We start from the raw sequence: 25,726 nt of genomic DNA on the forward strand, positions 1-25,726 counted from the left end.
CCACTGACACACACACAGGATTCACACAATTCTGAATGCACAAACACATACACCCTCGCTCTGACTGCAACCAAAACAACCTCACACTTCCGTCTCTCGCCTCCTCCCCTCTCCCTCTGCAGCTGTTTCTGCTGCAGTGTTTCTTTTGCAGAGCTCTACTACAGAGCAAAGAGAATACATGGCTCTCCTACCATCTTAACACAACCACACACACACGGATACTCACAGGCCTGTGGGACCGAACAGCCTGACGAAGCAGACCGAGTAGAAGTATCTGATGCCTGCGCTGCCGAGCGCTGTGGAGGACACAGACTTCGTCCTCATCCTCACCTTAACTCCCTCTCTCTCTCTCCCTCTCTCTCTGCAGCACAGTAACACAGTCTCTCTCTCTCTGCAGCACAGTAACACTGAGTCTCTCTGCTAGCTGCACTAGCCTGCCTAGCACACGGCACCGTACCACACAGGAATGCAGAGCAGAGCTCTATCTGAGCCCAGCATCTGACACACACACACACACACACACACACACCAAGGCCCCAATCTCACAGCAGGCAGCGCAACACCTCCTGCCGAGTTAAGCTTTCTTGTTGGCGCACAAACACACACAGCAGAGCCCCTCTGTTTTCCGGGGGAGGATCATTAGGAGCACTGCCATTCCCTCTAGCGATCAATCAAACTGCCTGAGTTTTGGAAATGGGGGAAATTAATTCAAGTACTTGTGTACTGAATGAGCAAGCAAGAAGTGTATACGTGGTTTCTACATCTCTGGTAGTTGAATAGAGTTGGTATGTGGCTGTACTGTGATCAGTGTCCTCTAGACGGAGTTGGTCCACCTTGATGAGCGTGTGTATATTAAAAGGAAAGAGAGGAGCCAGAGCTGGCCCACCTTCAGAGAGCTGCCCGCCTCTCCAGCCCAGCCCCACTACCAGCCCTGCCCGCGTGGGAGAAGAGCCAGAGATGAGCTCACCAATTACAGCAGCTCATAAGACCAGGGAAATCGCAGAGGCGCCAGGCAGCCCCGACACGACACACTCAGCCGCCCACTCGATCAATTACTTGGGCAAACACAGAACGCACATACAATACTTGCTGTCATGATACGAAGACCCACCACACACACACACACACACACACACACACACACACACACAAAACAGGTTGGGAGCAACACATGGTCAGCTGCAGAGCAGTGCCCCTGGAGCAGGTTAAGGGGTTAAGTGCCTTGCTCAAGGGCACGTCAGCAGTACGTGGCACCTGAGATATTGATGCCAGCAATACTCTGGTTGTTGACTCACTCCCCCCAGATTCCACTTCGCCGCATGCAAGTCTGAACTGAAAACAGGTATGCAAATGTAAAACAGGATGACAATCTAGAGACGGGATCAATGATACCCGCCAACAATATACACCTGACGACAAACCGATATCTGACTAGAGGCCACAACCACCACACATATGGCCACTCATACAGGTCCTCTGATACTGGTCAGTAAAGTCAGTAGACTTACCTGGACATGTCGGAGAAGTCAGCCTCCTCCTCCTCACAGCGGTCGTCAAGCTCCTTCAGTGCCAGCGTCACGTCCTCCTCACACACAGAGCCACAGGGGCTGTCTAGGATGGGGGGCAGAGGCATGGCTGTGAGGGAGTCCCTCTCTTCACAGAGGGACCCCGGCGGGGTGTCTATGGCCGGTGGGAGAGGGGGGGCCGGGTCCAGGTCGTAGTGGGAGTCGGTGAGGTCACACAGCTCAGGGGGCAGAGGGGGGGCGCTGCTGCCAAACCCCGTGTCCGTGCTCACGCTGCTACTCAGCTCATCTGCCGCCGTCATGCTCACCCCGTCCTAAACAGCCAGCAAGGGGAGCTCAGGAGGTCAGATATACACACACACACTACATCATTATACAAAGATACATTCTCTCGCGACCTTACAGAACCGGTTGGTTGGCATGACAGCCCTTCTAAAAGTCTCCCTAAGAGTTACTTCAGTGGTTGCCAACTGTTTCTTTAGCTTATTGTACCATCAACTGAATTTTGCTCTGCCTGGAGTACCCCTGAAGTACCCCCCCACTTCCCCAGTGAGTTTATGGTCTGGTGGGTCTTCTCAAGAATCCCCCTGTGTCTTGGCCATGTACCCCCAGGGCTCCCAGTAACCCTGGGTAGGAACCACTGATCTACTTAACCTTTATCTATTCCTGACAAAAACATTACTGGCTTAATCTCATTTTATAACATTCAAGAAAATAGAGGTCACGGTCAGCATAATTCAAGAGATTGATGTTCACTTCAAAAAGCTCATACTATAACTTGGTGTCTCTCTAGAGAAAGGGAACACGCTAAAGAAATAGGGCCAATATCAATCTAGTGTTGCACTCATGTCAGGGGTGTCACTTAAAAAAAATCAAAAAATGGGGAGGACGGGCTCATGGTAATGGCTGGAACGGAATAAATGGAATGGTCTCCCACAAAACACCTGGTTTCCCTGTGTCTGATACGATTCCCTCCATTCATTATTATGAGCCGTCCTCCCCTGCCCTATGCATTCTAACCCATACGGATGGATCATAAACTACCGATTTATGGCTCACACTAAATGACTAGCTACAGAAGACCATAAAACGTGACATTTGAACATAATGCCACATTGTTACCCGACTGACAATGACAAACTGCTCTGCGGTGGCAGTTACCTGCATTAAACCACAGTGTGCGTCATTAGACAGGAAACACTACAAGTCAACTGTGTTCATGGAAGACACGTCCACGGAGCGGGGGTCTAGAACATGTAATTGAAATGGACGTGTTCTGTCTGTGCCTCGTTTCCCTCCATTTAAGGGTCTAAGGAACAGAGAGGAGAATGTGGCAGGCTGCCAAAGCGTCCCCGAGGCACGATGGCTTCATTACAGAAAGCTTTTAGGAGTGGGTGGCCGTCCGGGCCGTCGTGGAGGGGATGAGCAAGAGAATCGATGGTTTTATCTGGGGCTCATTACACTAAGAGCTGGGCCTATCATGAGGAGATGTCCTTGAGCTGATGGGTACGGGCAGGGACAGTGGGGCGGGGACAGTAGGGTCTCACATTGAATCTTTATTCGCATTATTGGGGGGGGTTCTCTCTGACTGAAAGCCCACGTTGAAAATCCCACCTCTCAGTTTCACTCGCACAATCCGCAGATGTACATCCTGTGTCAGTGTGTATGAGATGGTCAATTCAGAATGGGGTCGTCGGGGACAAACAAGAGCGGCATACTATCAACACAAAACCTAAACATTATGTGGAAGAGGTGTAGTAGTGGCAGAGATAAAAATGGACTAATGGAAGCTGTTAGTGACTATGGGTTCCCTAACTGTGTTCCCTGGTGAACTGTCCTCACTGGTTATATCTGACACATGTCTGTGTCGTGTCACAATGCTCTCTAGCGTAGCCGGCTGAACTAGCTCATACTCACATATGGGTCTGCCCCGCTGGTGTCCAATGCGCAGCACGTATTTAACGAGGGGTTTCGTTTTGAATGTTCAGGTTCCAAATTGAGAGGTGAACCGTTTCGGCTAGCCTGAGGTGAGCATTGACGATGATCTCCCCCCCCCCAATTACACAAGCAAGAACCACAAACCAGCTAAATCAGAGAAAGCAAGAGCCAGCCCACCACAACACCCACAAGCCCCGAGCAGCGCGACAAGCAGAGAGAAAGAGATGAGACGGAGGGAGATGTGAACAAAGAGAGCATCCCTTACGGCCCTGTCCAGAGAACAGGCAGGACAAGAGCCAGCCCACTGCACCCCAGGTACAGCACTCTCCCTAGAGGCAGGCGGAGAGAGGAGGTGCCCACCAACCCTCTGCGTGAAAAAAACATGACTGACAGAGAGCCCAGCAGAGGTAGAAAGTGGTTAAAAGAAGAAGATAAGGCGCTAGAAAGAACCGGAGCACCCCGATTTATTTCTCCCGATTGGTCGCACCTCAGGCAGCTGACTGCTGTTTGAGTCAGAGCGGGGCATCTCCAGTGCAGTGCTGTCCTGGCGGGGCAGCAGAGCCGTGGTCTCCTCTGTCAAGGCACTGCTGGACGACTCCTGCGATTGCTGCAGAGAGTCCACGTGGTTGGACGTGGCATCGTCCGTAGCCGAGTCACTGTTCATCTGGAGTGAGAGACGGACGCAAAGAACGGTTCAACTTTTCCATTTGGAATTAGATAGTAAATAAATCAAACCTCCAAACTCTATATATTATCTGGTCTCCTCTGCTCCGATTCACCAGGATATCTGCTAGTATACTGTTACGTTTCTATTGTTCAACATGCAAGTTTCTTCTTTTTTTTTTGCATACAAGAGTAAGACTTTACCAATAAAGAAAAATCTGCTATGTTCCAAGCATCCTTACAAAACATTCTTGTTATTCGAAAAACTATATATTCTTACATTACTCCGTCTGCAAATGACATGCTGCATGCTCATGGTAGCATTGTTTAAAAGTTACTACAGAGCCGTGTTTGGGCCCAAGGGCCACTAGAGTATCAGTCTCACAGTGCACTATCAAGCGCAAAGGAGGACTAAGACAGCACAGATTGAAGAGCAGCTCCAGGAATAACAACATATTGTTGATAACACCCTGGGAAGATATATATATATTTTTATAGCAAAGCAAAGAGACGTTAGAGAAAGGCAGCCAGAGGTTTGGGGGTTAAAATGATATTGGGTTCATGCTCACAAAGGAACATGCTGTTCATTTTCTGCCAGTTGTAACTTGACTACATTCGTTTTTGACATGCCATGCTATGGACTCGAGTTTCACTTTATTGTAACTAATCTCCCAGTTAGTTCATTGATTCCCATATGTTATGTCTGTGACCTTTAATATATCAGAAAGCTGGACGGATTCTTAGAAGTACAGTGTTTGGGTCTCTACTTTACTTACCTAAAAACAAACTTCTGGGGGAAGGGGGGGTACTGGTTTGTGGGTAAAATTAGGGTAGAGCATCTAGGATTGGGGTGAAGGAGGGTAGAGAGGGAAATAGTGACTGTTACCAGCGGAAGCAAGCATCTAGCCCCAGGGCAAACTGGGTAAGGTAGCAGCTCTGCAATAGCTCTGCTCAGCGGACACACACACACACACCATGCCAACGGGCTGTGTGAGGAGCATGGGGGCGGGAGGGGGACGGGGGCACCCTGGTGGTGGGTGAGACTTACGAGGCCAGAGCGGGTGAGAATCTGGCTAGCGCTCAGTACCTCCTCCTCAGATGACTCGTCCGTGTCCTCCTGGTTGGTGAGGTTGAGGCTGGGCGTGCTCCCGGTGTACTGGCACTCCTGCAGGGACGGCGTGTCCCCATCTCCCTCCCCCTTGTCCATGCTGTCCAGGGAGCGCCGGCGCACGCCCCAGTTAAAGTTGTCCATGCTCTCCCCCTACAGGAAACAGCAGTCAGATACCAGTAGAACTAACTGAAGTGTGAGATATCTGTCGAAGATGTGGATGGATGACAACGGCACAAGTACACAAGAAACCAGAAGTACGTCACTAACATGCCACATCTAAAAGAGCTGTGTTTGCAGTAATGGGAAGGGGAGGAAACAATGCCTTTTCTCCAAGGCTTTGACCCTAATCACTTCGGACATAGAGCTGCAAAACTTTAAAGACAAACTAAATAAAAGCACAAGAGGAGGAAAAATCAGGACAAAGTGCAGACGACATCAATCATGAAACACAAAGTATTTGTGGCATGCTTCATTGGCTGTCTGTTTCTAGACTGACAAAACAGGTGCTTCTACAGGGTGACAATCACATGGACTGACAGAGGGCCACCAGGGCACTGAGGAGAGCAGCTCTTGCTGGCCCAAAACTTACCTGCAACTCCTTGTGGCGGGAAAGGAGGAAAGGTAACAAAGTGAGTTAGGAAGAGTAGGCAGTAGGGACAGTTAGAGGACAACATGGAAGAAAAGTCATACCGAGACACACACACGGATGTACTTGAGTGCACGAGTCCACAATCACACACACTGAATGAAACCATTTATTGTCACCCATCAACGACATGATCTAAAATGATGCAACAGCAGAGAGACTATTGCAAATGATTATATACAAGACAGGTGTGTGTGTACAGATGACTTATCCTACAGTAAATCACCCCTTACCTCAGCATCTTCCAGCTCCACGTCCAGGAAATCAAAGTCTTTGAAGACTCCAAACTGCTGCTCACTTCCTGCATCCTCTCCCTGCAGGTCCTCCTCCCTCACCACCTCCTCCACCGTGGGGATCAGACTGGTCTGCTGGTCACCTGAGTCCAGGTCCTCGTTGGATGAGAACACCACCTAAACACAGACAGAGAGTACAGTTATGGTAAACATGTTCAAATTAAAGCACATGGAGGGATAGGATATGTTTTGTTGAAGTTGATCACTAGTCCTGCTCGCTCACAGTTTGACATGCCAGGTGTCTTACAGAAGGATTCTTGGGAACGCCAGACTCAGGACCACACAGAGAGAGAACGTTCATGAGCTTCTCTCTGGTTCTCCTCTGAAATAAGACAACATAAACCAAAAATGCATGAGACATTCCAACGTTAAACATATCAAACCACGTCGTAACATTTCCCGTGGATGAAAGTACCTGAGAGAGTTGGGGCCTCTTCCAGCTGACAGGCACCAGGCCGTTGGAGTTGGATCCAGAGGAAGTGGAGGACGTGCTCCGGGTCACGGCGATGACTTGCGGTTTCCCATTCCGCCCTGCAGCTGTGCGCTGGTCCCCATACTTATGCCCTATGATGGGCGTCTGGGGGTCAAAGGTTAAACCAGTTAATCTCGATTACACAGGTCTGATTATTTTCTGATAAATGGTAGGGGATGAAGGTAAAAGACGAGTGAGAGAAACATGGAAAGACTGAAAAAAACAAATCAATCAGAGAAGGACGAAAAGATAACAAGGACCTAGCTCAGGACAGATGTCTGAGAAGGGTACTTCTCTTTGTATTGACATTTTAGCAGCATATACAGTTTCATACAAAAACATGTTACAACATAACACACAAAGCACAACAGTTTAAAAACATCAATTTACACATTGAGCAGGCAAGACCTCACCTCTGAGATGTCAAAGTGGAAGTCCAGCGTCTTGCCGGGCAGCTCCTTAGAGGAGTTGTTGAAGATGCGAGTGAAGGCGATCTCTGGGGATCCAGAGGACTCGGTGCTGTAGGAGCGCTGCACCTCGTCTGGCACCACCAGGCTGGCCGACCGAGACACCACCAGCTTCAGGATGTTCTGGGCCTCCTTCCAGTACGGGCTCTGGGGAACGCACAGGAACAGAGGTGGTGTTGGTTAGATTGTCAATAGGAGAGTATTTAAAAATGGTTTTAGGAGGACACCTCAGTTATAGGGAAAGTTAAGAAATATATTGTCTTTCAGTGCTCCTATGATACTGTATGACATTTTCTAATTCAAGTTCTCATGTCACGTACACAAGTACAGTGAAATGCCTTTCATGAAAGCTTGAAACCCAACAATGCAGTAATCAATATAGTACTAAAAATAACAAGGTAGAACAAAAACATGACAAATAAAAATAAGAACACGCAAAAGTAAGAAGCTATATAGTGGGTCAGTTCCAATACCATATTTACAATGTGTAGGGATACTGGAGTGAAAGAGGTGGATATGTATAGGGGTAAGGTGACCAGGCATCAGGATGTATGATAAACAGAGTAGCAGCAGCATAAATGATGATTGCATGTGAGTAAGTGTGTGTGTGCGTGTGTAGAGTCAGTATAAATGTGTGGGCATGTTATGCGTGAGTGCATAGAGTCCTGTGAGTTTGCATAGAAACAGTGTCAAAATCACATAGAAGTGTCAACTAGTCCACATAGCCATTCTGTTAGATATTTAGCAGTCTTATGGCTTGGGGATAGAAGCTGTTCAGGAGCATGTTGGTGCCTGACTTGATGCACTGGTACCGCTTGCCGTGCGGAAGCAGAGAGAACAATCTATGGCTTTGGAGGCTGGAGTCTAACGATGACCAAGCAGCCGTGGGTGAACAGGGAGTACAGGAGGGAAATAAGCACACACCCCTGTGGGGCCCCTGTGTTGAGGGTCAGCATATTCGATCCTACTCGGACCAGGCTGACAACCCTTACAAGCAACCTTGAAAGAACTCGGTCTGAATTAACAGTCTTTATTCAAACATACTAACAAAAGAATCCACTTGTACAAAAGCACACACTGCTGTGGAGGTCGGTGAGTGGAGAATTGTCCTGAGGCTGGGTGGGGGGAGGGTAGGAGTGGTAGTCAGGCCAGCTGCAGCTCTGACTGAAGAGCAGTTCAAGCCCAGGGGTCAGGGCTGGTAAAAGGCTCTTCTATAAAGAGCCTTGGCTGGCTGACTATGTCCAAATGGCCTGAGATCCATGACCTGCTTTAAATCTTCAAGTGTGTCACTCTGTAGAGGGAGTCATTCTGGCTTTCTCCCTCACATATTCACTCTCTTACACACCAAAGGCTGTATCTGCTGAAATGAAAGAGCCACGTGACACATACAGTACATTGCGTCAGGCAGCTCTATTCCTGTATCAGCCAATTCCCGTTCATTCTTCTCAAACCTCTCTGAGATGAGGCCTAAACTGTGTCAGAGTGTTGAGCTGAAACCTAAAGGGCGAAACCAGGTCTCACCTGGACATATTTTCCGATGATCTTCATGATCTCCAGGTTGAACTGTTTGACGGGTGCAGCCGACAGGTCAATGTGACTCAGCAGGCTGTAGATGATCTGCAGCAGGGATTGCTGCATGCTGGGTAGGCCTTTCTCCAGCAACTGGGGATGAGAGGGGAAGGGTAAGGAACAGGCTAACAGCAGGTATCATGGGTTAGATGTTGGACATCTGATTACCAGCTGATCAACAATCAACTGCTGACTTGCCATAATAAAAAAAACACAAGCTCCTGTAAACGGAGGTTAACCAGTGGGTGTAATGTAGACGGATTACGTAATAAGTTGCCAGCTTTGATTCTCATTACTTCTATGAAAGCCTGGTGTTGCGGGTGCTTACCTCGGCCAGGTATGTGACCAGATTGAACGTGATCTCAGCGAAGGCGTCATGCAGGTAACGACACACCACGTTGATCCAGTTGGCGCAGTCTCTGGAGTAGCTGTGTGCACTGTACAGGCTCATCATGTGGGCCAGGTTTGACAGCGTGGCGGACTTCTCCTCGGCACACACCTTGGCTATCTTATCTGCCGTCTCCTTGCAGAACGGAGTGGGGCTGTCAAAGTGCTGGATGAGGTGAGGCAGCAGGCACAGGATGTTCAGAGGAAAACCTACAAGGAGACGGCAACAGACGACATCAGGATCAAGTGAATCTAGATCGCCCGAGCTAACACAGGAAGAGAAACAGGTCTAAACCAACCGGGAGGCTCTAGGGGGATTAATGCCATTTACCAAGCATGAAGCCAGGACCTTGTGCTGAATAAAATCTATAAGATCAATACCTGCTCGCTTACCTGCCACCTGGGAGGGGTCGACCAGTGTGTGGCGGGAGACGCTGATGAGCTTGTTGAGCAGGTGAATGGTGAGCTCCTGGGTGGAAGCTGAGGTGAAGCCCTTGAGGAAGAGCTGCAGCAGACCAGGGAAGCTGTACCATTTCAGCTTGGCCTGTACTGTTTCCAGCCTCTCCCTGCTGTCTGCGTTCTCCAGGGGCAGCTGACCCAGTAGCTTGTTGAGCAGCCGCAGGGCCAGCAGGTACTCAAACTCATAGTCCGACTCCAGAAGGGAGGCCGCTATCCAGAACACAGTGGCCATCAGGTTGGATGGGTCCACAGGAGGGATGGCCTCCTCCCCAGGACCCGCTCTGCCACCCTCCCGCAACGACGACAAGCTCTGCGTTCGCGCTAGGTTGCCGTGGCTACCGGCCAGCCGGTCGGCGATGTCTAGGGTGTTACTGCGGCGGCGGTCTCCCTTTCGTTCACCCATGAGGCTGGCGCGGAGGGAGTTGCTGCGGGTGTGGCTGTGGGGGTAGTGGCCTTGGTGGAAAAGACCACCGCTACTCAGATTCAGCTGGCCCGTGCTCTTCCTTTTAGCTGCAAACTTGGCCCCCAGCAGGTGCTCATGGGCAGAGGCCCTGCAGGATAAATGACAATGAGTATTTCGCTAACACAGGGTTTTAAAGTGTCGATAATGCGTGTGTTTAGAGAGCGCGAGTTGACAAAATTGTGTTCGTATCAGCGACGGGAAATTCCACAGTAACAGTGTGAGACACAATGTCCACTGAACATTTTACAAAAACACATTTACTTGAAGAACAGTGCAGATGCAAAGCTTGGTAACAGAATGACGGAACAAACAGCACAAACAGTCGTCATTCTGTTACCAAACTTTGCATCTGTACTGTAAATGTGTTTTTGTCAAATTCTCAGTGGAAATTGTTAAGTAGTTCTTGTGCATAGAGTTGTATGGTTTGCTTAACTTTGCAATCATTGGTTTTGCTAGACATACATTTTCATGTGAAAAATCAGAGAGTCTCATTGTCACTGTTACCGTAGAATTGCCCAGATCTAACTGGTCAGTGCTTACTGTGCCAAGGCAGTGAGGAGGTCATAGTTCTTGACGGTGTCAGCGAGCGTGTCGATCCCTGACTCCAGAGTCAGCAGCAGCTCGATAACAAAACCCTGAGGAGAGAGAGGAGCAGAGGTCAACCACCGAGACAAACCGACCCCTGATACTGCAGTACCCCAGTGGCTGCTGCTTCCTAACACAGCTGCTGATCCACACTGATCACCGGTCAGAGTGGCTGAACCCTCTGGAGTATAGTACCTGTTTAAGCGGCTATGCTCCCTCTCATCTGCGATCAGAAGTTAGTGAGAAAACTAATAGAGCAGACAGCCCAAAGGTCATACTAGAAGGTGGTTGTCTTGATACCGGTGGGTGGTCAAGCTCACCTGTGCCTCCTCTCCCGGGTCACCCACTGTCTCTACGAGGCGTGAGAGGACATCAGAAAGCGTGGCGGCTGTGAGGGGTTGTTTGAGAGCCCTGAAGATCTGGAAGGAGCGTCCTGCGTAGTGACGAGACGAGCAGGACAGAGCAGTTTGCAGCGCTACCTCACTCAGCAACTGCTCCAGTTGGAAACCTGATTAACACAAACCGCCAGAGATATTTAATATAAAAACACAAGGATGCTAGACATAAGAACAGAGGGATAATTAATGGCAATATTTTAGCGCTAAGAAATGCTACAGACAGGACAGTCAGTGCAGCAGAGAGGGATAAGGAAGTGACAAACACACAAGGACCTGACTGGGACTGTTTGAAGACTGTCACTACATGTCGGAGGAACACGCTCAGCTGGTCAGCACTCTTTATGTTGGGGTTCTTGGGTGACACGTCCTCATGGTTCCACAGGGGCCCCCGCTTCCTGCAGGACAGACAGACAAGACCGAATCAGGAGAGAAAACGAGGGGAAGTCCGAACGATCGTCACACAACTCATCGAACCCTGATATTCTCACCCCAAGACAAAAATGGTTTGTAGTTGCACACGCAAACACATGCAAATGAACGATACCCCATCCTTTCAGACATGGCTGCAAGTGCGAGATCAGATGCATGGGTTGGATGAAGAAATGAGTCATGATGGTACAGTACATCACACAAGACAAACTGATATATAGAGCTATGACACACACATACAGTGCAAAATAAAAGATTTTCAGGTAAATGTAGTGTAATTGAGTGTCGGGCACTACCTGGAGGTGACAAACTCGATGAGGGCTTTAACCTTCTCGTACTGCTCTGCGGTGACATCCACCTCGTTGATCAGGGTGGGGGTGAGGTGGGGCAGGGGGACGACTCCTGCACCCAGGCTGATGCTGGACGACGTGGAGCTGGAGCTCAGGCCTGAGTCTGTCATGGGAGACGGCTGGTAGTCTGGCACAAAGTCACACACTCCTGCGTGAGTAACACAGACACGAGCATGGCTGACAAATCGCTAGAAACTTGAGATGTCACACACTGATCTGTGAAGACTGGAGAGCAAGGACATGGATCTCTGCTGCCCCCTACTGATCTTATAGAACCAGGCAAAGGGATATTTGTGTGCTTGAGCTAAGCTACTCAGATCTTTGCAGAACGCTACTGACCTGTGAGGTTGAATTCGTGGGGCGGTGGCTTCACGGTCAGCACCTTTGGGTCGTTGTACTCTCGGTTGCGCAGCAGCACGGAGGCCAGGGATTGGACTCCACTGTTGGTTCCCTGGACGACCAGCAGGTGAAGCAGGAGGCGTTTGCAGTGCTCGTAGACCTCAGGGTGCTGGTGGTCCAACCCTGGTGGGGGGAGAAAAAAAACAAGGGACTGCTGAGAAAATCTATTCCATGAACACTGGCAAAAGTAGAGTTTCCATTTGTTTTGCCTGTAAATGAGGAGTATAAAGACAAGTATACGTCACTCAAATTGTAATCAGTTAGCTGTATAGAGGTGAGTGGTTAGTTACCTATGAAGATGGAGTGCAGCAGGAGGTGAAGGTAGGCGCTCCACTCCACTTTGACCCCATGGTCCACTATGAGGTCAGTCAGTAGGATGACAGCTATGTTACACCTGAGATACACCACACCAGAGGGTCAGCCGGGACAGGGGAAAGGTCATACAGACAGGTCAAGTGGAGAGGGGGGGGTCGAGGTTACCTGTGGAGGGGTACTCCAGGGGTGTTCGTCTCCGGCAGGTAGTCCACCAGAGGGGACCAGCAGCCCCCTGTGGGAGGGAAAGGGAGGGGCTCGGGACGGTTGTGGTCCATCACCTTCAGACGCCAGTTAGCATACAGCGGCATGGAGTCACCTGGCAAAAACAGTGGCTTATCACACACACCCGTGGCAACGTGGACATACAGTATGTATATACAGTTGAAGTCAGAAGTTTACATACACCTTAGCAAAATACATTTATACTCAGTTTCACAATTCCTGACATTTAATCCTAGTAAAAATCCCCCGTCTTAGGTCAGTTAGGATCACCACTTTATTTTAAGAATGTGAAAAGTCAGAATAATAGTAGAGAGAATGATTTATTTCAGCTTTTATTTCTTTCATCACATTCCCAGTGGGTCAGAAGTTTACATGCACTCAATTAGTATTTGGTAGCATTGCCTTTAAATTGTTTAACTTGGGTCAAACGTTTCAGGTAGCCTTCCACAATCTTCCCACAATAAGTTGGGAGAATTATAGCCCATTCCTCCTGACAGAGCTGGTGTAACTGAGTCAGGTTTGTAGGCCTCCTTGATCACACTCTTTTTTTAGTTCTGCACACAAATTTCCTATGGGATTGAGGTCAGGGCTTTGTGATGGCCACTCCAATACCTGGACTTTGTTGTCCTTAAGCCATTTTGCCACAACTTTGGAAGCATGCTTGGGGTCATTGTCCATTTGGAAGACCCATTTGCGACCAAGCTTTAACTTCCTGACTGATGTCTTGAGATGTTGCTTCAATATATCCACATAATTCTCCTCCCTCATGATGCCATCTATTTTGTTAAGTGCACCAGTCCCTCCTGCAGAAAAGCACCCCCGCAACATGATGCTGCCACCACCGTGCTTCACGGTTGGGATGGTGTTCTTTGGCTTGCAAGCCTCCCCATTTTTCCTCCAAACATAATGATGGTAAATTATGCCCAAATAGTTCCATTTTTGTTTCATCAGACCAGAGGACTTTTCTCCAAAAAGTATGAGCTTGTCCCCATGTGCAGTTGTGAACTGTAGTCTGGCTTTTTAAATGGTGGTTTTGGAGCAGTGGCTTCTTCCTTGCTGAGCGGCGTTTCAGATTATGTCGATATAGGACTCGTTTTACTGTGGATATAGATACTTTTGTACCCGTTTCCTCCAGCATCTTCACAAGGTCCTTTGCTGTTGTTCTGGGATTGATTTACACTTTTCTCACCAAAGTACGTTCATCTCTAGGAGACAGAATGAGTCTCCTTCCTGAGCGGTATGACGGCTGCGTGGTCCCATGGTGCTTATACTTGCGTACTATTGTTTGTAAAGATGAACGTGGTACCTTCAGGCATTTGGAAATTGCTCCCAAGGCTGAACCAGACTTGTGGAGGGCCACCATTTTTTTTCTGAGGTCTTGGCTGATTTTTTGATTTTCCCATGATGTCAAGCAAAGAGGCACAGAGTTTGAAGGTAGGCCTTTAAATACATCCACAGGTACACCTCCAATTGATTCAAAAATGGACTCAAATGATGTCAATTAGCCTATCAGAAGCTTTTAAAGCCATGACATCATTTTCTGGAATTTTCCAAGCTGTTTAAAGGCACATTCAACTTAGTGTATGTAAACTTCTGACCCACTGGAATTGTGATACAGTGAATTAAAGTGAAATAATCTGTCAGTAAACAATTGTTGGAAAAATTACTTGTGTTATGCACCAAGTAGATGTCCTAACAGACTTGCCAAAACTATAGTTTGTTAACAAGACATTTGTGGAGTGGTTGAAAAACAAGTTTTAATGACTCCAACCTAAGTGTATGTAAACTTTTGACATCAACCGTACATAAAGCATAGAGTAGTATGGCTGTCTCTTACTCTTCTCCTCCTCATAGGATCCTCCAGAGCTGCTGCTGTAACGAGACTCCAGGCGGTGGTGCTGACGGTTCAGGTTGCTGTTCAGACCGCTGTAGATGTCCAGATGGGTGGAACTGCAGACAACAGAGAGACAGCTGTCGTCTTACTGGGAGTGTCTCGGGTGTGTGTGTGTGTGTTAGTGTGTGATCTCATACCCGTCATCCATGTTGGAGTCTTTATTCTTGCTGCTGTCATGGTGAGCGTCGGTTCCTGGCACCATGGTGTTACTGCTGGAGTTGGTTCCTGTTGACAGAGATGGGGATAGACATCTAGAAACTATGACAACAAGGTTCATGAGGTACATGACAGACAATGTCATTATGACAGTCCTTCATACAGTCCAACAGTCCATGAGGGAGCAGACGGGAGAAGATGTAACATTGAAACATCAAGCATCTGTGTTTCATATACCAGGACAGTGGGGGGACATGTATAGAAGACCGTGTGATTATATACCTGCTGAGGTGACGGAGGGGATCTTGTAGCTAGAGGTGATGCGGTAGTAGGGAGGGTTGTCCATGTGAGTGACAGCAGAGCTCACTGGGTCTGTCAGGTCCAGCTCACACATCAGCTCCTCCAGCAGCTGCATAGTCTTATCCCTGCCCAGGTACACCACCACCCGCTTCACCTGACGACACACACGTTTTAACAAACATTTAAGATGACCGAATATGGGAGGTGTGAGGGAGAGAGGACACTGTGTGTAAACTGGACTTACATAGGGCAAGAGGCTGGGCTCACTGTTGACCCCTGACATGCTGATGAGGAAGTGCAGGATGATCTTCAGGTTCTTTGGCCAGCTGTCGGCCAGCGTGGTCCACACGTTCTCTATCTCTGACCACGCAAACTCATCCCCGTACTGTATACACAAGCGAAACACAGTTCAAACAAACACTATCATTTATCAGCAGCAGACAACGTAATGCCTGTGTGTGTTCAGGTCGCGGTCATACCTTGGCGGTCATGAACATGAGGTTGTTGAGCACCATGGTGGTGGCATGTGGGGAGCCCCAGCCCTCCCCTCGGAGCCAGCGCCGGCTGTTGACCATCATCATGTCGCGCTCGTGGGCCTCCTCCTCCTCCTCACAGACTGGGGGTTCCTGTCGCCGTGGCGACGGCTTGAAGTCCACCAGCTCCACGTTGTTCATCCAGGGCAGGAGGTAGTGCAGCATCACCTGGCGACCACCAGGGTGTGCTGTCTGGATACGCTGGCTCACCTCTGGGGAAGGAAACGGCACAGTCGCCACACCGATAAGACTCAAATCTACGTGTCAAACGCCAAAGCTACGCATCTCGAATGACCGGCCATTTCCTTTTAAAGAGCACTACATTAACCAGGGTGTCCTTTGAGATTTGCCCAATGAGACAGAAGAGTGTAGGATGGTGTGTGATGTAACGGTGCAGACCTGAGAAGATGGGAAGGGTGAGCTCTGGGTATGTCCTGGCCAGCTCCTCAGACAGTTGGTAGTAGGAGACAGAGTAGAGGTGTGGCAGCGGGGAGGGAGGGCTCAGGATCCCATCTGTTCTCTGGATCTCCAGTTTGTGAGCGTAACGGAAGAGCTTGGGCTCCAAGATCTGGGGAACAGAACACGCACAGAAAAATCCCATTAAGTACATGTAAAAAATACTGGATTTTTCCCAAATAGATCCAGTATGTGGCCTGGATGGTGTCAAACCAACCTGCAGCAGCTGCATGGCCACCTCATAGATATCTCTGGATGAATCAGCAGACTTGAACAAGATCAGATTCAGCAGCACCACAGTGTCAAACTGGTAATCCCTGTAGACCATACGATATCAATCATATTAACACATTATGGATATCAGAGTTAATACACAGAAACACACACACACTATAAAATGGCCGACATGCCTGTTGTGAAAGACGTTGGCGATGGCCCTGAAGCAGCCGGCAGCCACGCGGCGTGAGCCAGTGTAACAGCGGTCCACAGCCCAGAACATCAGGTTACTCTGGTCTGGGTTCAGCTCCAACAGCAGCATCACCGCCTCACAGCCCAACTGGTGCACCTGCAGGGGGACACACAGAGAAACAGACTATCAGAGGGACCATCAGCACAAGCCCTCCATATACACTCACCGCTGCACCTCAAGAGTCAAGCTATTTCCTTCCGTTCATCCGTACCACTCAAAGTAATTGAACCCGTGAAAGTTTAGCCTTATCCTGTTTGGCGATCATATCAGTGCCGATGACAGACAGCTGGTGGTAATCAAGGAATAGTTTAAGCCCAGCAGTGAGGCTGTAGTGCAGAAGGGCTCTTCTCTTACCTTCCTGTCCTGAGAGTCCAGGATGTTGTCCAGCCACTTGTAGAGATAACCGTCAGAGGAGAGGCCAACGTTATCAGCCACTGGACCACAGCACAACACTGCCGACATGGCCTGCAGACACGCAGTAGACAAACATTTACCCCGTCATGACGTGTTTACAGAGTGGGATTTCAGTGATAGTCTTGCGTGTGAACAGCTGGTTGTACCTTGAGAGCACAGTACTGGTGTCGGTTGATCTGCATGTTGCGGTCGCTGTACCGGTCTAGTGGGGTGAACATGATGCTGAAGGGACCCGCCCAGTGGCTGAACAACATGAACAGACTGTGTCTCAGAGACTGCTGGGGGAAGATGGTCCTCCTCTGGTGCACTGGTGGGAATACGCAGATGTCAAATAGCCACTCACAAAACACACATATACAACATTTTACACTTTATAGTGTGTGTGTGTGTGTGTGTGTGTGTGTGTGTGTGTGTGTGTAGTACCTGGGACGTTCTGAATGATGTTAGCCACCAGAGCGCTGAAGTGACAGCGGATGTCCTTCAGTGTGTCTGAGTCTTTGTCGTTCTCAGCCTCCAGCAGCTGTCTCGTCAGATCCACATACTCCAACAGTGTCGAGTTCAGAGAGTGACTCTCCCCATCCAGACCGCCACTCCCACTGCACACACACAGGGGGTACAGTACAGGGGTCAGTGGAGTCAAAAGATGGACGGTCCATGATTCTTATTCTATAACTACGTGTGTATTTATATGTACTGGTTCTGTTCGGGCTTCCACTCACGTCTGACTGACGACGCCAGCGTCGGCCAGCAGCTCAAAGATCCGGACCAGCTGGACCCTCAGGATGTCGCGACGCCTACGTCGCTTCATGTTCTGCAACAAGATGAGCAGAGCCAGTACTGAGTAGGTAGTACAGTGTTATGTTAGATACATGGAGATGTGAGGGTCAGTGAGCTGCACCCACCTCAGGTCTCCTCTCCAGAGCCTCCTTAATGATGGGGTTCAGTTCCTCTATCAGATCTCTGGAAGACGGAATAGAAGTAAGGAAAACTACCGGGAAAACGCTTGTACAAACTCACTCACTACATTCTGTGCCTACTAACCAAATAACGCACACACTACTATATATTCAAACATGAAAATTCGAACACAGGCAACTGAAACACGACTGTCAGCCACAGGTCGACGTACAGGGTGGCTCCCTCACCTGAAGGCCACGGGGTTGGTCCTGCCAAGCCCCAGGACGAGTGACTCTGTGATGTCCATGCTCTCAGAGCGCATCATCGGAACAACGTGTTTGAACAGGGATGAGGGGGACGGAGTGCCAATAATCTGGACACACACAAAGATCAGAAATCAATATGAAAAGTAATGATTTTTCAATATCTAACTAAAAGGATAGAGATGGCGTTTTCTCAACTTGGAATAGGCATTATCACACTGACAGCACTCAAGTAAAACGTATAGAGAAATAAAAATGGATAGGTCATGCCCTCTGACCTTAGAGTCGTAGCTGTAGCCACTGTCCGGCGTGGACGCCAGCGTCTCAGGCGGGGAGCAGCGGACGGAGCCAGAGGTGGAGGAGGAGGAGTTGGGGGAGGAAGTGGCGGAGCTACAACAGAGGATCAGGTAGTTCCTCCACAGCCCCACGTACGAGTCACTACTGCTGCTCAGGCTGTTCAGCTTCTTAGCATTTATAGGGCTGCTGCAGGGGCAGAGGACAAAGGTCAAATATTAATAGGCAGGTGGTGTGTGTGTGTATATATATATTTATATATATATTTTTTTGTTGCTGTGATTGTTTGAAATTGCAAGTCCTCTTTTTGTACTCCGCTGATGGGTAAGTTTAATATGATAATATTGCTACGCTTTGAGTGCTTTACGTGGAAATAGTGAGGTGATTGGTCAAATCTGCAAGCCATAGCATAATATGCAGGGAAATCGCAGAATCTTGGAATCCTGAAGGGACTGATTTACAATATTACTGAAATAATTTCTGTGTGTCACAGACATACAACACAGTAAAAGGACAGGCGCCAACTCTCCTCCTCACGGGGCTCACATACGTATACAGCTGAGGGATCTATTAGGATGAAGCCATCCACAGCCACGCGCAGAGTCTCCAGTGACGGTGTAGACCGTATGGACACCGTACACGAGACAGGGTGACGTCACACAGCCCTCTAGTGCGCGGACTGCAACCACATCAATTCTAAGTGGCTTTTTACAACCTCAAATGTAAACGTGTACATGCACCCAAGAGAACAACATTGACAAGAGTAAAGGCCTGGAGAGACATACTTGATGTCCACTTGCGGAGAGAGCAACTGCAGGCGCGTGTAGGCGAACATCCCGGCATAGTTGAGTGCGGTGGGGCAGTGCTTGGGCAGGTGCTCCTGGCGCAGGTAGCTGGACAGGCTGATGACCCAGGGATCCTGGCCCTGCGTCACGTGGGCAAACACCCAGATGTGCGACGGGCTGACCACGTCAAACTGGTGGCTGATGGGAGACGAGTTCCATTCTGCCAGCGTCTGCAGGTCGATACCGCTGGGACAATATAGCAGGTTGGTCTGCAGGGGAGAGGGGAGGATGAGGGTCAGAGTGTATGTACCATGTTGTGCTGCTGCCATGTTGTTGTCATGTGTTGCTACCATGTTGCGTTGCTGCCATGCGTTGTCCTAGGTCTCTCTTTATGTAGTCTCTTGTCGTGATGTGTGTTTTGTCCTACATTATTATTTTGAATCCCAGCCCCCGTAGGTGGCCTTTTGCCTCTTGGTAGGCAGTCATTGTAAATAAGAATTTGTTCTTAATTGACTTGCCTAGTTAAATCAAAATCATGTGTGTATTACACAACAGCTTTGCAATTCGTACCTGGTCAGCTCCTGTGAGATGGATGAAGCTCTCCAGCACAGACGCACTTAGCCTGTCCATCACATCTATGGCCAACTCCTCATCTCCCTGAAAAAGACAGGCAGAAACAGTGAATGTGATTCTCTTGCATCTTAACTGAGGTTACTTTAATAACAATGCATCTCATTATTTGAGTCACTTTCACAACCCCATCTCAGTCTGAGTTGGTAGTTACCTTGGCGATGCCCAGAGCGGTGTGCAGGGCTCGGACCTCTTTGAGGATATTAACAGCCAGCCTGCGCGTGGCGGGGCGGCAGCTGCACAGAACCACCAGTGCCAGGCCCTCCGCCACGTGCAGCACCCCCCACAGAGGAGAGCGCTCCAGGGGCAGAGACGGCCCGCTTCCAGGGCCCTGCTGGAGCACACACAGACAGGGTTACTTTATCACACAAACCCAATTCAAAATACACAATATAAACTGGGTGGTTCGAGCCCTGAATGGTGATTGGCTAACAGCCATGATATATCAGACTGTAAACCACTGGTATGACAAAACATTATTTTTACTGCTTTAATTACATTGGTAACCAGTTTATAATAGCAATAAGGCACCTCGGGGGTTTGTGATATGTGGCTATGGCTAAGGAATGTCCGCGTTGCGTTGTGCCTAAGAACAGCCCTTAGCCGTGATATATTGGCCATATACCACACCCTCTCTGGCATTATTGCTTAAATAATCCTACTACTACAGTACAGAGCAAGAAGTTTGAGCCGCTGTCCTTGTCCACAACCGGACAAAATGAGAGCTATCCACTCTCCACCCACCTGTGCCTCGTGGGTCTTGTTGCTGGTCTGGACGGCCTGCCTCCACTGGCTGATGAGCTGCAGCAGCATCTTGACGGCGTTGTCCAGCAGCGTGGGGTGGACATCGGTGACCTCGCGCACCACGAAGTAGACGAAGCCAGAGAGCACGTCCTCCCTCCACTCTGGGAAGTCCAGCATCAGGGCCTGCAGGGTGGTGAAGGCCAGGCCGCGCAGCTCCTCGTCCATGTGGATGGTCAGCCTGGAGAGAGGACAGGATGCATGGGTCACACAGAGGTCAAAACGGGATCACAAACAGAGCTTTTGAAGGCACAGCTTTGGCAAAATAAAAATCCCCATTGCTCTGTTCATCAATTAGTCCCAGACAGAGGTGGCGCATGCGAAGGAGTGGGGTCCTTTACTTAGCCAGCAGCTCGATCAGGTCCTGTCTGCTCATGCCGTCTGGGATCAGCCTGGGGATGGCCGCCACACATGTACGGAACAGATCGATCTTCGGCTTCCTCTCCCCCCTGCAACATAACACACACACGTAAAGGACACACATAGTAAAAAACACACGTTATGGGCCACATATGTTTTAAGTCAGAGACTTACGTAATCATGTCCTCAGGCTCCTTATTGGACATCTGGACGTTGGTCATGCTCATGGAGCGCCCCACCTCCTTGTCCAGGTGACGCAGGATGTTGTCCAGGGCCTTTCTCACCGCTGGGTAGTACAGCGACATGCCTACAAACACACAGTCATTACTCTGACACTGTACACAAACTTAACCTTAAAATGACCCACTCCCATAAGATTATTTATTTGAGAAATGTATTCGGCAGGGACAGTGTACAATGATCAACATTTCAGGTTCAACATCAATGTCAAATTGCCAGAGTTAGGAAGAAAGCTAACTTTGGTCCATAGTCCCTGAGTCATAGCCGAGTCACACTGTCCTGTAGTGACCAGGGTGGAGCTCAGAGATGTTGACCTACCGATGACCTTGGCCTCCTCGTCAGTGAGGGTGGTGGCAAGGAAGATCTTTTTGACCCGCAGAGTGTTTCCTGAGGGCATGATGACCCCTGTGGTGGGCATGGGCGGCTCCCCGTCCTTCTGCTGCAGACTGTCAGCTATCACTAGGAAGGCCCTCAGGCCAATATTCATCCTCTGAGAGGGAGGGAGAAAGGAACAGTCAGAGATTGAAGAGTATAATCACAGCGAGTATGATTGGAAAATGACTGTCGTCTCTCGGCCATCTCTTACCTCTGGATTGATGGTGAAGGTCTTGTGAGATTTCCCCACACACAGGAGGTCATAAATTATCTCCTTCATAGCAAAGTCAAGCCTTTCCTGTGAAATGAGCCACAAAAGACCAATAATCACTAATCACAGATAACATTCAAGCCATTAGCAGAATTATACAGGAAGAACTGCATGACCTCATAAGACAAACCTGAGCTATGAACTGGATGATCTTGACAAAGATGTTGAGGGGCGTGTCCCTCGGCACCACACTACGGGAACCTTTGGGGAAAAGTGCTGAAACGATGCTGAGCAGCCGGCTGCAGGGAAACAGGACAGGATTAAAGGGATTGTTCAACTGGAGATGTTCACCAAGGAGACTGTAGACTAGACCAGTTCTGAGTGTAGATGGGATTCTAGTTCTGCTTCTGCAGAAGGAGTGGGCATTTATTTGTTGTAATATGGTGATTTAGGTGCTGGTCTGGGTGACTTTCATTTGACAGTGTCTGTTCACACAGAGATAGCGTGGTCATGGGCCAACAGGGTGAGTGTGTGGGCCCTGACCCGTCTCAGTCTCTGGGCCGGGCTGGTACTGACCTCTGCGTGACGGTGTTGCTCTCACACTTGATCCTGATGATATAGACCCACAGCAGTCTGTAGAGGGACTCCAGCGCCACACGGGACATTTTGGGGTCTTTGTTCTTAAAAAAAAAAGGGACAGAGAGGGAACATTTAGAACAACTGTCTCCTCCGGGAAGTCCGGTGTGGAGCACAAACCATCCCTTTGACCTACTGTACTGAATGAGACAATTTCTACAGCGTGTTTCATGTCTCATTGAGAGTAAAATGTTTTGAGATGCCCCAGTGATGGATATGACTCGCAGCAAGTCGAATCTGTGATTTGATAACGAGGTCCGCCTTCAGATCTAACGGCCTGTCCGATTCATACATCCGTCACACACCAATTACATTTAGGAATCATCTTATATAAAAACGACCGATGTACGAGATTCTTGAAAAGATTTCAGCTTGTCGTAAAAGAAGCCTGTGCCAGAGTGAGCCCGTCTATATATAGATGTAGTACAGCGTGTTATGCTAGCGGTAGTTTCTGATGTTCCGAACCCTGGGGAATGTTTGTACAGCTGAGCGTTCACAAAAACAAAACAAAAAAACGGTGAGTAAAAACACAAGTACACAGTGCTGCCAAATCAAATCCAGGCACGCAACATACCCTCCTCCAACATCAACACAGCGGACAACCATACAAAGGATTCTTTCAAGGGTACTAAAATGACCTTTCCAACCCTTCAGTGGGCCATGGAGCTGCAAGGGTGCTTCACACAGCCGCACGGCAACGCCACAGAGATAATAGAATTGGGTGTAATGAGAGACAGCCTCTCACAAACGCTAATAGAACAAACAAAATGATGCAGGACTCTACGGGTCTCCAAACCGAGACTACAAATTCCATCTGGTTAGTCCTCAGATCTACCAACAACCCCTTCCAGGTAACTGGCTTCGTAACACCCCTCAAAGAGTAAGGTAGGTCTCTGAGAATGGGTTAGCGACACATTGGTATGATGCAGTCTGCTCTATTGACGTCACCAGGATGATGCTCTAACCACTACTATACATAGAAAACAGCAAAGCCATAAACCACTGATGAAGTCAAAGCCATCACTGCGTTTCAAAAAATGTGCGATTAAGAGCCAAGTGTCCAACCACTATTTTCTGTGTAATCTTTTCTCTCAGTAAGTTCCACTTTAAGAGGACTATCAGTGTCCAGCGCATTGTTGCCCCCGGCTAAGGAGGTGCATCCCCTCTGTCCTCCAGAGGCTCAGGACAGGGTCAGGTGACCTGTCTGAGGGGGTGGGGGGGGTCATGCCACCAGACAAACTCACCTGCAGTGTCTCAATCTGCTTTCGGATGCTGTTGTTAGATGGTATCTGGAGCGAGTGAAAATGTGAGCCAAAATGACGGGAGACATGTCGTGTGAGGATGAGGGGAGGGAGACATGCAGGTTAGAAAGAGAACAGAGCAAAATATAATAGAAACACAAAAATGAGAAGTTTGACTAAAAACCCTCACTACCAACTAACTGCCTCCTATCGACTTGAGTCAGTCTCATATTAGACACAGAAGTGAGATGCAAAGTATGAAATGCAAAAGCAGTAATATGTCAAAACACAAATATCCAACAATATAGTCGTATAGAAAGAGTGCAATGATACACTAGACAATATTACATTGTTTTTTTTACATTTTGACATGTAGCATGATCTTATATTCCATACTTTGTGAAAGTGAAGAGATGAAAGATGTGCAATAGATGGCAAATCAAATTGACAGGGAAGAGAACACACACACAAAGCAGGGGTGAAGAAGGTGTGGACAGATGGCGTGAGGAGAGGGACAGTGAACGGACACCAAGTAGGAAAGCAAGCCGTATGTTACGGCACCGACAAAATCTGATTGATTCTTGCTCTCCAAAACAAGGTAAGGCACTAAACTGAATCAAATCGGAATCAGCATTTGATCTGGATTGATGTGAGAACAAGGACAGGGTTAAAATGGCCCAGTGGACAATAGGAGCTAAATCATCACTCATTCCCAAACAAATCTCCACCAGAGACTCAAGGTTCCACCACAAAAACAAGGGAGATGAGTCCATTTAGTGCTGATGTAATCTAAAATCACCAGGTTCAGTAAAACTACGTGATCAAAGAGAATCTAATCTTTCACAGGATATCAAAAGCAACTGAATCACCACCTGACTGTGATTATATAGAGAGTCAGTTCAACAACAGAGTCATCAGGAGCAAAGGGAATTAAAGCACGTGTCCACCATGGAATCAGAGGGAATGAATCGCCACAAGGAAATCTATTCAGAGTTGAGAAGCGAGGAGACAGTCACACAACACAGTAAAATCTGGGCTGGATTGGCTTGAGGTACGGTACAGGAGAGGAGCACAATTGATTGGCTTGGAAGGGGTTGTCGGACAGGGTAGGAGGAAGATATGATTATTAAGGCACACCCTTCAACCCCAAAACACCTCAGATCCATTTCTGATGTGTGGGGGATGGCTAACATCTCACTATGACAATTAACAACTTACCTGGGCTAAAGAACATTCTGCTAGAGCAATAAGGTTTCAGTCATGGTAACAGTAACACATGACAGAACTCGGTACGCAACAAACATTTGAGGTTCATAGCACGTAATACAGCTAAAGGAAGATAAATCTATTTTAATTTTTACAGTCTTTAGACTTCAAACTTCAAACATTAGGGAAGCCGCAGTCTTTAAAGATAAAACAGAAAGAGTCCTATTCAAATGTGAAATTGGCATGGACGTTTGCATTTCTTTTCAGAGTCCTTTATAGGCCAGTAACTCTGTCAGCTACATGCTTGAGCTGATTGTGTCATTTACCTTCAGGTGCGAGAGGCAGTTTGTGAGGAAGATGTGCCAGTTATTGAGGAAGAACTGCTTCTGACTGACACACAGCAGGCACGTCACCAGAGGATACAGAGCCTGAAAGAGAGGGGGGAAAATGGGGAAAGAGAAGAGAGGGGGAAAATGGGGAAAGAGAGGGGGGAAAAAATGGGGAAAGAGAGGGGGGAAATGGGGAAAGAGAGGGGGGAAATGGGGAAAGAGAGGGGGGAAAATGGGGAAAGAGAGGGGGGAAAATGGGGAAAGAGAGGGGGGAAATGGGGAAAGAGAGGGGGGAAAATGGGGAAAGAGAGGGGGGAAATGGGGAAAGAGAGGGGGAAAAATGGGGAAAGAGAGGGGGAAAAATGGGGAAAGAGAGGGGGAAAAATGGGGAAAGAGAGGGGGGAAAATGGGGAAAGAGAGGGGGAAAATGGGGAAAGAGAGGGGGGAAATGGGGAAAGAGAGGGGGGAAATGGGGAAAGAGGGGGAGAAAATGGGGAAAGAGAGGGGGAATGGGGAAAGAGAGGGGGGGAATGGGGAAAGACAGGGA

General features: G+C 48.6%; 1 protein-coding gene across 20 annotated transcripts in view; it reads right to left on the reverse strand.

Annotated features, from left to right (window-relative positions):
* LOC112249003 (protein furry homolog-like) overlaps positions 1 to 25,726 on the reverse strand; it is a 95,650-nt gene that overhangs the window by 9,080 nt on the left and 60,844 nt on the right. For 5 of the 20 annotated variants that reach the window (XM_042320175.1, XM_042320172.1, XM_042320146.1 and 2 more), the window contains 46 exons: positions 25,177 to 25,278; positions 23,648 to 23,692; positions 22,344 to 22,447; positions 21,958 to 22,066; positions 21,768 to 21,854; positions 21,500 to 21,671; positions 21,116 to 21,248; positions 20,923 to 21,030; positions 20,525 to 20,762; positions 19,935 to 20,114; positions 19,721 to 19,807; positions 19,151 to 19,419; positions 18,350 to 18,554; positions 18,057 to 18,181; positions 17,814 to 17,871; positions 17,631 to 17,722; positions 17,335 to 17,507; positions 17,058 to 17,218; positions 16,852 to 16,962; positions 16,439 to 16,593; positions 16,246 to 16,345; positions 15,972 to 16,140; positions 15,519 to 15,784; positions 15,284 to 15,424; positions 15,022 to 15,193; positions 14,721 to 14,808; positions 14,527 to 14,639; positions 12,633 to 12,783; positions 12,443 to 12,546; positions 12,093 to 12,275; positions 11,700 to 11,901; positions 11,248 to 11,369; positions 10,897 to 11,084; positions 10,532 to 10,626; positions 9,451 to 10,079; positions 9,011 to 9,279; positions 8,635 to 8,775; positions 7,060 to 7,260; positions 6,590 to 6,751; positions 6,398 to 6,496; positions 6,115 to 6,291; positions 5,825 to 5,833; positions 5,173 to 5,385; positions 3,949 to 4,125; positions 1,509 to 1,837; positions 1,255 to 1,332 (listed from right to left, as the gene is read on the reverse strand). In XM_042320175.1, the coding sequence (XP_042176109.1) occupies positions 1,255 to 1,332; positions 1,509 to 1,837; positions 3,949 to 4,125; positions 5,173 to 5,385; positions 5,825 to 5,833; positions 6,115 to 6,291; positions 6,398 to 6,496; positions 6,590 to 6,751; positions 7,060 to 7,260; positions 8,635 to 8,775; positions 9,011 to 9,279; positions 9,451 to 10,079; positions 10,532 to 10,626; positions 10,897 to 11,084; positions 11,248 to 11,369; positions 11,700 to 11,901; positions 12,093 to 12,275; positions 12,443 to 12,546; positions 12,633 to 12,783; positions 14,527 to 14,639; positions 14,721 to 14,808; positions 15,022 to 15,193; positions 15,284 to 15,424; positions 15,519 to 15,784; positions 15,972 to 16,140; positions 16,246 to 16,345; positions 16,439 to 16,593; positions 16,852 to 16,962; positions 17,058 to 17,218; positions 17,335 to 17,507; positions 17,631 to 17,722; positions 17,814 to 17,871; positions 18,057 to 18,181; positions 18,350 to 18,554; positions 19,151 to 19,419; positions 19,721 to 19,807; positions 19,935 to 20,114; positions 20,525 to 20,762; positions 20,923 to 21,030; positions 21,116 to 21,248; positions 21,500 to 21,671; positions 21,768 to 21,854; positions 21,958 to 22,066; positions 22,344 to 22,447; positions 23,648 to 23,692; positions 25,177 to 25,278 (7,292 nt within the window). The remainder of the gene's footprint in view (positions 1 to 1,254; positions 1,333 to 1,508; positions 1,838 to 3,948; positions 4,126 to 5,172; positions 5,386 to 5,824; positions 5,834 to 6,114; positions 6,292 to 6,397; positions 6,497 to 6,589; positions 6,752 to 7,059; positions 7,261 to 8,634; positions 8,776 to 9,010; positions 9,280 to 9,450; positions 10,080 to 10,531; positions 10,627 to 10,896; positions 11,085 to 11,247; positions 11,370 to 11,699; positions 11,902 to 12,092; positions 12,276 to 12,442; positions 12,547 to 12,632; positions 12,784 to 14,526; positions 14,640 to 14,720; positions 14,809 to 15,021; positions 15,194 to 15,283; positions 15,425 to 15,518; positions 15,785 to 15,971; positions 16,141 to 16,245; positions 16,346 to 16,438; positions 16,594 to 16,851; positions 16,963 to 17,057; positions 17,219 to 17,334; positions 17,508 to 17,630; positions 17,723 to 17,813; positions 17,872 to 18,056; positions 18,182 to 18,349; positions 18,555 to 19,150; positions 19,420 to 19,720; positions 19,808 to 19,934; positions 20,115 to 20,524; positions 20,763 to 20,922; positions 21,031 to 21,115; positions 21,249 to 21,499; positions 21,672 to 21,767; positions 21,855 to 21,957; positions 22,067 to 22,343; positions 22,448 to 23,647; positions 23,693 to 25,176; positions 25,279 to 25,726) is intronic. The other 15 variants (XM_042320151.1, XM_042320168.1, XM_042320154.1 and 12 more) reach the window with 13 other exon arrangements.

Source organism: Oncorhynchus tshawytscha, linkage group LG01 (assembly GCF_018296145.1).
Source record: "Oncorhynchus tshawytscha isolate Ot180627B linkage group LG01, Otsh_v2.0, whole genome shotgun sequence".
In the NCBI taxonomy this organism is placed as follows: domain Eukaryota; kingdom Metazoa; phylum Chordata; class Actinopteri; order Salmoniformes; family Salmonidae; genus Oncorhynchus; species Oncorhynchus tshawytscha.